At 51.5% G+C, this 12872-nt stretch overlaps 1 protein-coding gene across 1 annotated transcript; it reads left to right on the top strand.

The window, feature by feature from the left end:
- Nucleotides 1–9727: 9727 nt before the first annotated feature.
- Nucleotides 9728–9892, top strand: CTRU02_208752 (uncharacterized protein; the record flags this gene model as incomplete). Its single annotated transcript, XM_036724832.1, has 1 exon — nucleotides 9728–9892. The coding sequence occupies one exon, from the start codon at nucleotides 9728–9730 to the stop codon at nucleotides 9890–9892; it is 165 nt and encodes a 54-aa protein (XP_036583464.1).
- Between the last annotated feature and the right edge of the window lie 2980 nt (nucleotides 9893–12872).

Raw genomic sequence — 12872 nt, 5'->3', positions numbered from 1 at the left:
GAGCAAGTTTACCACGAGGGTGTTCTGGGGTTTCCGATCAACCTTCTCATGCATCGGCAAAGGGACCCTGGGCTTTCCCAAACGCTCTCGGGCCTCTGCAGGGAGGCTGGAGGAAATCAACAAGCGCAAGGTTGACAGGAACATACTAATTTACCGCTGTGGCTAGAGTTAGACAAGAGTTGGCCAGCAAAACACACCCGTCGGCTTCCTGCTACCAGTCTGGAAAACTATGAGCTTCGACACGATAGTGTCGACGACGTTTGCTGCCATGCGGGGCAGAATGAGTTGGGTGCTCACTACAAACATCCTGTCGAGTAAGATGCGACTGCTCAAGTACGCCAACACCCAAAACAAACTGCTAGTGGCCGCACGTGATAAACTTCGCTAAGCTGTCACAGATGAACGGATACGTCTGATTTGAGGCTGTCTCCGCACGCTGACATTACCACCAAAAAAAGCTCGGGAAGACCAAACTAGAATTGGGTAATAGCCGCGTCACTTGCCATGAGTATCTAGATCAGACCAGGAAGCCCCATCCGTGGGCGGGACGGTGTCTGGCCTTAGTCGCCATCTCTGTCATTTCATGGGACGAGTTATAGCGCGGACACTCATTCAGATGGAACAGTATCAACCGTTTCGATGCCAGTAGATCGGTGTCTCTCAAGACGACGTCCCACGAAATGTGGTAGACTGGAAAAAAGACCCGGCTCTAGCGTGCCAAAGCCCCGCGATAAATCCTACAGCTCAGGTGATGACAACTATAAGGCGCATGTTTTTACGGAACGGCTTACTGTCCGGTGAAGCCGTCATGCATGTAACATAAAAATTTACTCGGCCTTTCCGGTCTAGACCCAGAAGACTTAATTGTGCTGGTGAAAGTATTGCACAAAGGATACTACGTCGATTAATCCAGATGATGAGAGACGATTTCATGGCCCGATATGATTTCCGTTCCTTGAAGCCGGCCTGGGTGGAGGCGACTAGTCGTCACTGCCACAATATCTTCATTTATACCCCACCTGACATATTGACATGTCGGAAGTCTTGGCATTGGCAGGCTGGCGATGATGGGATCTAAATCCGGTGGTATCGTACACTGATATGGCCGAGGCGGACGTCGCGTCTCGCGACCCTGTGGAGTTGATACTCCGTCGTTTCGACCAATTTGGCATTGGGCAGACTAAATGGTCAACTCGGCCCGTCAAAGAAAGCAAACCCCCACAAAGGCGCCCGCAGGCAGTCCAGGGATGCTCCCCACGTAGACGCAGATAATAGCAAAGAGCCGCGCTGCCACGCAACTTCTGCCGTAGGCACTCTGTGGGTCTATCCAGGCACGCCGACAGGCTGGAGCAAGGCATATGCACATGAAAACATTAAGCTGCTGGCTATCCGAGTTGATGTCGGCTGAGTGGCAGGGGTGTTTGTGTGCGTGTGTGTATGTGAAGTACGTGCGGACAGGTAACACGTCCAGTTGAAAATGGCGGTGCCTCAAAGGCAAATCGCAAACTGGCTTAATTTCTTCGAGTGGCATGTCATTTTCACGGCAGTGCGCTGACTGCCCACTTTCGTTCATCGTGTGATATCGACGCCAGGTTTTCGTATTCCTGATGTTCGGGGCTCTCATAGAGGGTTAGGCGAGATGGATACAGGCCCCTTCTCTCACACTCAGTCTCCACAAGGCAGGAAGGCTTCAACGCCTAGTAGTTCCTGTAAGATTCTCCACCAGCTGTCAGAGTGTAGCGCGTGCTTGCTAATGCCCCTTCCAGTTGCTGGTTGCGAACAGGGAAGCTGAGCCCTCGCTCATCTGGTACCTGTCAGGATGGGCTTGGAATCGCCATGATTCGCTCCAAATTCGATTGATGTGATCATCCAGCTCAGTCAACCGCCGCGCAAGGAAGAGACAGGGACCAGGGGCAGGGAGATCAGATGAGGAACTGGGTGGCCTTGGGTGTGGAGGGAGAGATACACACTCGAACGGCAGGCGGGAAACACAGTCCATAGTGAGAGCTGCACGGCGCTTTGACCATTTTCAAGTCTGGTGTGAAACTTGATGGTGGGTTTATCTGCGAACGCTTTGACATTGTAAACTCCTGCTATCCGGCCTGCAGGGAAAGGGAGCGACAGGCCGCCCCTCGGCGAGACCTGTCGAGGAGACGTGCAGAAAGAGAAATGGGGTGATGATGCCTGTAGCACTGTTGCAGGGCAGTGACAGCCTAATCCTCAGTCAGTCGTTCTTCGCACCAAGCGCAAGAGTCAGAAGCTGTCAACCTAATTAGTAGCCTGAATCGTCACTGGACACTACGATACTTCATCCTGTGACGACGGCTTGGCAAAAATACAGTTTTCTCCTGTTGAAGAAAACAAGGGGTGAAGGACTATTGTTCGCACGACATTGTCAGCGCGTATCGGGCAAGATCGACAATGCTGTGCTTGCTGCCATGTTTGTCAGTAATCCGTCAAGACAGTTTCGTGAACGTGGCCCTGGATAAAAGGCATGGGGCTTCATGCTAGTTGACTACCATCTTTGAGCAGAGGCCTGCGGGCGTTCAATGTTTTGGGATAGGCTGACTCGATGGCTCAGAGCTCACCAGCTATCCAGCTTCACATCTTCAAGTACTCAAATCGATTCTGTTCAATGTTTCTGATGTCTTGGTTGGGTTTATGTGCCTAACTGGCAACGCCACTTTCCACAAGCGCATTCATCTTGCATAATAGCCGATTTCGACTTTGCATTTCAATGATTGACTACGTATTGGCACGGAAAGCAATGTCCGAGTAAAACAATGGATGATGGCACCGAGGGAGCTGCTTTTTTCAGCTCAGAGTTGCGTGGGCTCGCAGCTGTGGGGTGGGTGATATGGAGGGTCATCGGCTGCCAAATGCAAGGAACCCCTCCCCCTTATAGATGATGATTCTGCCTTTCTGGAAGCTGGACGGGTTTGGATTTGGTTAGCCGGCAAATCATCGGTATTCCTGTTACAGATGCTACTCGTCGCTCCGGTACGACGTGACCTGCTGCGACCGTCCCATGAAGCTGGTGCAGTCTGTGTGCGATCAGACGTGTGCCAGAGTGGGCAAAAAGAGCTGAGGTTACCGAGGAAGTCGCCAACTGCAACCAATTTCGTGGGCCGGTTGGACAGTTGGTGGCGTGTGCAGTTGCTTTGCGGATGCCTGAGACACCCGTCTAACTGAATTCTGCTTGCTTTTCGTCGCCATCTCCGATCTTGCCATGATGAGATCGGCTTGCATGACAGGCGACTCACCCTGGTCGACCAGTTTTCCTGTCATATCCGGGTAGTGTGAGGGGAGCTACTCTTACCCCTGTCTAGTCTGTAACCCAAGCTGTATTCGTATAGCTAGCTCAAGGGCCGTCAAAAGCTCGTCTATGTTGACCCAAGCTAGAACGTGGCAGAAATGCCTTTGGTAGAGCCATGTGGGCTTGGACTGATGTAAGTGTTGGCAATTGAATTATACACCAGCCAGCATACAAGTTTTCTTTTTGAGCTATGGTGCCATCTCAAGTCAGGCTAACATTGCCGTCCTGTCTCGCCGTAATGCTTCCCGCGAATAGTCTAGCTTGGGGGGCTTGGATGGACGACTTAGTTCGCTCAGATGCATGGCTAGCTTCCAAGCGTAAAAAAATAATAAAAAATGATAACAAGTGTGACGTTTTGTAGGAGTCCCAAGCGGCGAGCTTCGGTGGGGGGTCTGCACAATAATCTAAAGCCACTGATCTGATCATCTGTGAGCACAGGCCTAATATCCAAGACATTGAACGCTCCCCAATGTGAGCGACTACCAAGCAAGGTCAGCTCGATAATATTGAATCCCCTTGTCGGTATGTCTGACGGCTTGTCATGTTGACGGAGCATTGCAAATGCCGCGGCTGCATCCGCCAGCACCCGGAGACAGTTCGCTCCACTTACCAAGAGACCTTAATTTTCGCTTTGAATGATGGCGCCAACTAATAAGGTAGACTGGTCTGACGGCGTAGCACACTGACTGCGTCGCTGTGAGCCGCATAGTGTACATGCGTATGGATGAGGTGGGCCTCACAAAAAGCCCGGAGTTACCCTCCGAGTGCGATGTTATCATGGAGCCAGGCAGCTCACGTCAAAGTAACTAGATGTTGATGCGAGACAGAGGTCTCACTTGGTCGGATAGACAGGCGAATATTCCGAGTGACATCGCAGCGGCCCGATTGAAGTGACTAGCGTAACACAGGCCTCAACGACCGTATTATCACATAGGTCGATCTTTGTTGAATATGCTTGTGGATTTGGCCCCTTGAGTGGTAAGCTGTTTTGCGGAGCACACAGCTGTTGGTCGCAGAACAAGAATAGCAGAGTATTGTTGGGCTGGAACCGAGTAATAAGTAAACGAGGCATGATTATTGCAGACAAACGGTCCTTGCGATTGGGAAGGGGTGTGAGACGGTCGCCAATGTGTCACTGAATTTTGTCTCGAGATATTTCTTTAGTGTGGGTAATTCACTTGGGTTGCCAACGGCAACCCTTCCAATATGCATGCAGTTGCTGGTATCATAGTGCCGCAGTCTTCGACGTCTGGTCCCATAACTGTTTTGGGCGTCTGGCATGTAATAGTGAATGGATCGAGGACACACGGGCATGGCGGACAGCGGTTGCATCCAGCTTACGCCGGACCTAGCTCCGGTGTCCAGTCCGTTGGAAAGAAACTAGAGTAGTAGGATAGGGCAGGAGAAAAGGAACGGCGTGTGCTAACTATGGAATGGTTATGTAAGCTTTGCTGTGACCTGACAGTAAGGTTAGTGTGTAGTATTGACTCCTAACACAAGGCCTGCACTGTCAGAAGTGTCCTCTTCGAGTGTTGCTTTGGTGAATAGACACCCTTTGAGGCCTTGTTGGTGACATAAGTTTGGCTTTGGTCGGGTCAGTAATAGTACGCCCAAAGGAGAACGCTGGCGTTGACAGCGAGCGACTTGATATTGCGTCTGTGTCTATCTTGCAATGCAGAGAATGTTGCTGCTGTGCTAGTGTTCAGAGTCCTAACAAGAAAGCAATGCTCTGACTTGGAGCTGCAAAATCAGTCATGGTGATGGCACCGCGTACCGTCTAATGAACGTGCTCGGATAACTTGGGGCGCGCAAAGGCCTGGGCTCGCCTGAGACATCGACTGGGATGGACGGGAGCCAGATCTATGGAGGACAAATCAGAATTGAAGACTGCCTTTAGCCGTGGCACAATCTTTTCCGTAATATAGTTGTAGTGATACGCATCACCACTTCTCCAAAGTCGGGCAACGCATGTAATTCCGTGCCAGGATGGGTGAAGGCAACGACCTCGTTACAATGCTCTACAGCCAAAGCGAGAGACGAAAGGGGAGAGTGTGTGGATTTGGTGGGTCAACAGGATGTCTGTGCTTGGACCCCGAAACGACAAAGGCCAGGTTTATGACCAAGTTGTTGGTGGTTGTCGACTGGCGCAAACAGTGGGCGGCTGAAGCACAGATGACGAGACCGACGAAGAATGGATACACCTCGATATATTGGGCAGACGGGAGAAGCCCGGGCAAGGCAGTGGCAGTGAGCGGAAACGCTGAGCGATTCGTGCGCAGCTATTCTTGCTATGCTGTCCCTTGCTCTCCTTCCTTTCTTACCGCAGGCTGAGAGGAGGTCGACCGTCAGTGAGGTAGGGTCAAGGGGAAACAAAGTTGTGTGGTGTTCCCCTCCTACGGTCCCTAAAAATCAATAAAACTAGCGGCAAGGAAAAGGAAAGATCGGGGCGGGGTGTTTCCGTTTCTTCCTTTTTGCATTTCAGTTGTTCCTGCCGTAGCCTGCAGCCACACACTGGGTGTTTGGTGTGAGAGGGGAAACCTCGAGGAAAGACCTAAGCTTGAGGCAGGTGTTTGCTTGCCTCGTCCCAGGGGGGAGCTAAGATTTACCAAGCGACTAAACTGCCTGCCTGCCTGCCTGCCTTCTACCTATCTGCTGTCTGTCTCCGTTCCTTCCTTCCTCTTGAGCACTTGTGACAGCGTCCCTTCAATACAAATAGATACGTACCTGCCTTACCCTAGGAAACTCAGTTTGAGGCAAGCAGCTCTGAATAGAAAGCAGATGGAAGATGAGGCAAGACAGGAGCAACCGGAGCAACCGGAGCAAAAGGAGCTACCCGTAATCCAAACTTCCCCCCTTTTGCCCTTCATTTCTTCTGAGCATCCTCTAACCAATATCCGGTATATTCGATGGCATGTGCTTTCTGCCCTTTTTTTCCCAGGGGATGGTAAAAAAAAAAAGAAGGGAACGTACTAGTAGGACCTGAGAGTGTCGCCGAATGGGGACCAGGTCGACACAGCGCCCACACACCCCTGAGAAGACCCCACTTTGCTGAAGACAATGGGTCTTATTCAGTACCGGCCTATGCCCTACGCAGTAAGGGTAACGTATACACAGCAAGCAGCCTCCTCCATTGCATGCATCTGCAGCTGACACAACGTACAGGAAGGTACCTACCTTTCGTACCCTTGTAAGGTTGTCGTGACTTGAGCTGCAAGCTGTGACAGAAGAGGAAAGGGCAGACTATTATGTCCCTTTCGTCAACCCTTTGCAGTTGCAACTTTTGCTCCGGAATGCTATTGCTATTGTTGGTGCTGCTGTTTGATGCACAGCACGTCCTTGCCACTGGGCCACTTTTGCAAACTTGTGCTGCATGGTTAACTTTCATGTACGGAGTACTACTACATAGTGTGGGTGGTATGGTATATGCCATGCCCATGCTTCGTCCGTCCATGTCAGTCCCTGTGCATCACATCTGCCCGCCCGGTGCATGGGATGGGACATCGGCAGCCGTCCTATTCATCCGTCACATCGTACGGATATCATGTCTCTCTTTTCTCGTCGTTACCGTCATGCCATGGCCTCATCTCGCCTCGTCTCGTCCAACATGACTTCGCCTCGGCTCATCCACCCTGCGCCTGTCTGCCGAACCCTGTAAGTCCACCACCGCCGCAGAAATTCTTCCTTTTTCTGCCTTGAAAATGTCAGCGACCGAGACTTGAAAACCCTCAAGGGATGTAATACAGATAAGATAGACTACGTATGTCCTCCTAATATCCTACCCTGGACGGGTGGGGTAGATACCTGACCTTCAGCCTTCAGACACCAAGAGCCGACTGGCACCCTACGCTGCCACCACCCACTGGCAGTGTCCCTGGCGCCGAACGGCGCGGCTTGTCGTAGCGGCGGCGTTCTTCTACACAAACTTTGGAACCGCTTTGCATCTCACCAAATTAATGTGCCATCTTGAGGGCACTTTACGGAGTATCGCACGGCATCTTGTCTTGATACGCCTTACCGAGACCTTACACTGCTTAGCCATCCGTATATCTCAAATTCAACATTTGACGTGCCACTTGGACACCCACCCCTCCAAAACTAGCCTAGGTCCCCAGTTGCATAGCGATATCAAATCCTCAGCTGGAAATTATTGCTCCCAGAGCGGCAATCCCTACTCTACCAGTGCTACTTAATCTGACCTTACACCTGGCTTACGTTACCCCGAAAATGAGGTGAGAGTTGTGCGAGGTTGGTTGCGGTGCGCCGCAGTGTGGTGCTTTGAGCCATCTAACCCCTCGCGTGTCCCCCAACATATCACATCAGTTCCCCCACGGCAACCACCACTTCCGCCTGGGCGCCTACTCGCCAGACCCACTCTACCTTCCATTGCTGCTACATCATTGTTGGCTCGCCTCGGTGTGGTGCATCCAACGCTCAAGCGCACACAGTCGAAGTAGTGGCGAGCACCAACCACCAAGTTACCTGTTCCATCCTGTCTCTTAACAAGATACTTATGCGCATGATGGTTATGATTGATTGCCCAGTCATCCATATCTATCGTAGCATTCAAGCAATGCACAACACCACGGCTGCGCTCGGATCATCCACTTGCCATACTCAGTATTACTTGCCGCCCGTCACTACATCACTTCACAACAGCAAACATGAGAGAACACGCGGCAACAAGAAGAAGCTTAGGGGTACCTCAGGATCCTGTCGTCGCTGCCCTGGCACCTGGCGTCTTAGTGCCGGTGCCCGAACAAAGACCTCCCGCCCTGACACTTGCGCCGCGAAAGAGAGAGACCTGGCTTGGTCGAGTCGGTGCGCTGACAGGGGTCCATACCAGGATGTTTCTTGCGGCTTCAGCGACGACACTCTGCCTCTTGGGACCAATTGTTGTCCATCACTAAGGCGTCTTTGCCCACAAGACACTGTAACTGCGCTGTGGTTTCCCGGCACACAATATATGCCACTCCCACCCACATCCACCCACCCACACACACGCGCACAAACACACACAAGTGGGAAAAGGAAAAGGAAGAGGGAAGGAGAAGCACCTCAAACAAGGGGCCACTCGACGGCGACTGACGTCTGTTCTCAAAGCTGCCCACCCATGCCACAAAAGCAGCCGCTGCTGTCCGCTTCCTCAGACCTCTGACTGACGAGCGAGGCTGAACCCAGAGGCAATCCACGGGGCCGGCGCCAGGAGCAGTGGCTTCCCTGGCATTTCGAAACTTGCCTTCTGTCAGCCTTTCTACTTTTTCTCTTTCCCGATTCTACGCTGCACGGCTATTGCTCCTCAACAGACCAGAAGCGAAATGTCGCAATGAAATACAAACGAGAAGGCCACGATTTGCCAATGCTCGCCTTTTTTGGTGTCTCGCTAAGCCCCATTCCTTGCGCCCAGGCAAATGCCCATCTCTGCTTGAACCCCTGGCATTTGGTCCGAATCAATCATAGAATTCAACAATTCGGGCTGACCAGTTCTCCTCATCGGTTTAAACCCCTTGATTTTACAGGCTGCCCCAGAACCATAACTCACCACCATCACGACGATCCCCACTGTCGGCAGGGGCGTGGTGATAGTAGATTTACCTTGCAGATGCCACGAGGTGTGCAGTTAAGACCAGGGGTCCTGATACCTCTCTCCCTTGTATCCCATTTCGTCCCCATGCCCCCGTCCACTGTCAAAGCCCTTCATCGCCTGATGGGGGAATTTCCCACCCGTATCCACTGTCACAGACCTGGACCTTGCGAAGCGGAGAGACCTCAACCCTGGACCTCGTCGTCCGTCCGTCCTAACGACCGTTTTTTGTTTTTCGATGCAAGCGCTTCCGTCATGGCTCAGACATGGGCAGGGTAGCTCAAATCCGTTCACTTTCTGCTCAAAACCAATGCTTTGCGCCTTGCTCTCGTTTACCATCAAGGTACCTACCCTACCGCACGCCCTGGCCTTCTCCCTCCCTCGTCTCACTCATATATATGCCATCCAGCCTCGACTGACTATTTTGCATGCTTTTTGCAACGAGACTCTCTGGTACCTATACACAAAACTCGTCCCGGCCTCAGATACACCAACAAGTGGGTTTGCTTTTATCCGCCTCTCGTCACGCCTGTCATCTCTTCTCCTTTTATTCGTCTGTACGACTTCGGATCTCTGAACCAAGCCGGCCAAGACTTTACATCCTCCATTACTACACCAGTATATAACCCGAGGCATGCTGTCACTTTTGAGGACAATTGGAGCCTGAGCTACTATCACCCTTTTACTCAACCCCTTCTACTTATCCACTATCTCTTGTTTGGCTTTCTCTTCGAGAACACCATATTCAAATTGTATGTCAGATATTCCATCGTTCGTTGTTAACCCATATGCTAATTCACTTCCAGCTTACGATTTCGTCGTCGCCCGACATGTGCGATTTCACTAAGAACTACTACATATATACATCATGTATCGATCCTGGCGCCCACTTCTTCAGAACCTCAGTGGACGGCAACCGGAATCGAACCTGCGGCAAGGGCCCCCATGAGCGTTACATTGTCGTTCCCGGCCACTGCCCGCTCTGTGGTGGCTAACCGAAGCATACGACATATCTTCAACACTCTCGTCAACCGGTACCAGACAAGTCTTGGGCATGATACAAATTCCAGCCTTTTGGTCTCCGGATATTGTTAATAGGCTTTTCTTATGGACGTTCTCGGATGGACTCTCGAATTCTCATCACTCAACCAAACAAAATTTAAGGCAGAACAATATCTTCATGGCGTCAGGACCAGGCTTTACGATCCAAGAGGCAACCCGTATCTACCAAAGCGACTACTCGCCCTCTCGCGCGGACAGACCATCACCGACGAGTGGCACCGGGTTGCACAGTGCTTCATGTCGGTTAGGGAACGAAATGATGGGTAATGCACAAGTGATGCAGCTCAGGGAGGGAACCAAAATCAACGAGGTGGCAGCTCGGTAGTGGCGGAGGGGGCTTGGTTATCGCTATCAACAACACGCGACAGGAGGAGGCCTCATTACGTCTACCTTTTCCTCCATTTCACGAAACAAAAAGAATAACATCTGGTCACTCGACAATCACGGAAGGGTTGGATAGCGAAGAACGAAAAGCGAAAGCGAAATGGCACAGCAAGCGAGCACTGCACTAATCTGTCTATCTGCACAGCACCAAAGCGTTTTTTGGCCTTTCTTTTATCGGCCTCGTCAAAAGCTTGATTTTCTCGTCCATTTTTCTTTACTCGTACCTTTCTCATCTACATGCATTTATCTTGTTTTCTCATATCAGTGGACATCATCAGCATAGCAAAGCAGACGTCATGTATGCTTCACTTTGGAAGGGCTCGTAAAGCGGGGGCATCATAGGCGTTTAGGATCAAGAAGGCGTCAATCGGATTTCGGGCACAAAGTTGTTATCTCTGCATATTTTCTGTCTTTTTTTTGCAGGCATGTAATCCGGCCGGACTAAGTCTAGTACTTTCTTTAGGCTGAACAATTTTGACACAAGAGGACCGCCACGGGTCACTCTGATTTCTTTTCCACGCTCACAGTTCATGAGCCTGATGAAGTGCCAATGCCGTGCTTAGTACCCGTCTAGTAACGGTCCATTCCCAGGCCAGCTCACTTATCTTGGTTCGTCCGTGGCAGAGTCAAGATCGAGTATTCTACATCTAACAGCCGGATAAGTCCCTGCGGAAGCGAGCTTGGGGTGTCGGGGGCAGAGCAGGACTGACGAACCACCTGCTCAGGCTTCTACCAGCTGATGATAAGGTGCCATACGCCGGGACGATATTGGCATGTTTCTTTTTTTATACAATACCCAGGCGACTCAGTGATTAGGCGGGAGGAAGGCAACAGCCGTCACTCATGCCCGTTATGATATCAAAATATGCGGTACATCGACTGATGTGGCAATGACTATAGCGACCTCGCCTTTTGATAGTAGTTCAGGCAACCGCGTGGCACATCGGTTAGACATATAACAGAGCCGCCATATACCCCTCTTTTGGCCGCCCTGCAATTTTGTTTTGTCCTTCATGCAAGTCTTTCTTGCTCACCTTCCTCGCACGTTTCCGCGCCGTTTTAACCCCTCTCGCTTCTCGTTCATGCCCTGTTCGCCCCCTCAAACGTTCTCACGCCCGCAAACATTCCGAGCGGTAAGAGGAGCTGGGAAACGTTTAGCTCGAAAACCACCAACCGTCTCTGGTGCTGCCACATCTGCCTCTTCGACAAGCTGGGATTCGAGAAACCAACAAACCTTCTCAACAAGCCGATATAATTGCCCCGGTCACTCATATAGCCCTCTCCCCCGCTGTGGGTATTGTGAGCTGCCGCCGGTGGATATTCTGTTAGAGGTCTTTGCAGAACGGCCAAGTGAGGGACAACGCCGCACCATATCTGTAGGCTGACACATCTGTAGCATCCTGGACAACCTGCATGCAGCCGGATCCTCTTTTCACAAGTCTGTTGCGCCGGGGGTCGAGATTCGTGTTGTGCAGCTCCCCTCTCATTTTCCCTGGGATTTACCTGCATGCACCCTCCGCCTCTGTTCCGAAGTTTGGTCGTGATATCTCTGAGTCTTGTCATCATCATGCTGCGCATGACGGCGGGCAATATGGGGGGGATCCCCTCTCAGCTGGGGACCGACCCCATGGCCTGATCGGCAGAAAGATGCGACAGTTACGACAAGCTGGGGTGAAGTATCGCGTACGCTTCCGTCATCCAATTTGCAGTCTGCATGAAGCTCAATTCGTCTGTGATGTGGCTGCATCGTTTGGTTCAGAGACTGCAGCCCTTTTTTTTTTTTTTCTTCACTTTCATTTCAAGGCGAGAAAAGTGCAATGGAATCGAACTGCTTCCGAGGCGGGGCGGGCATACCTGGTTCGTTCTGTTACGGTACAGGTCGGTTGGGATTTGAAGATCCGCTCACACTCACATACCCCCGCCAGTGATGGTTCATTTGGTGGCAGAAAGCTTCCTTTTGTCTTTTCTCCTGCCTCATGCCCAACGAAAGGTCAACTCCACGCAAACGTGACGTAGGGGCGTTCACACACCCCCTCTCCGTTCCTGCCCCCCTCCTCACTCTCTCACTTTGCCTCTTTATTCTTTCTGCTGTAAGGCAGTGGCATTTGGGGGAAAGCTGCAAGGCGTCGGGAGTCGCGGGAAATTGACACGCTGAAAATAAACTGCCTATTGAACGTTGTCGTCGTGATGGCTGCCACTAGTGAAGCGATGCGAGCCGGGCCACGTTGATGACATGCGGGAAGATTGACTTTGGAGAAATGTACATGGTACCACGACGTACGGGGTGCAGCCGGCGTAGCGCGGCCGCATGCATCCGCCCTTAGAGGAGGGGTTATAGGAAGCTCTTTGAAAAATAACTTGGGCAAGTGAACCAAAGACTACGAAGAAGAGGGGGGTATGCATCCATCAACTGGGGCAAGTCTTACAGTTCCATTTGTAGCTATAGGTACGTATGCAACTGGTAGTTACTACTGTAGATAGATTATGCGAGGCGCTACTACGTGTATAGCAAAACGTCCACCAAGGTCC

The sequence above is a fragment of the Colletotrichum truncatum genome (assembly GCF_014235925.2).
Source record: "Colletotrichum truncatum strain CMES1059 chromosome Unknown Contig_0005, whole genome shotgun sequence".
Taxonomy (NCBI): Eukaryota; Fungi; Ascomycota; class Sordariomycetes; order Glomerellales; family Glomerellaceae; genus Colletotrichum; species Colletotrichum truncatum.
The sequence above is the reverse complement of the archived record's forward strand: the minus strand, read 5'-3'. Positions and strand labels throughout refer to the sequence as shown.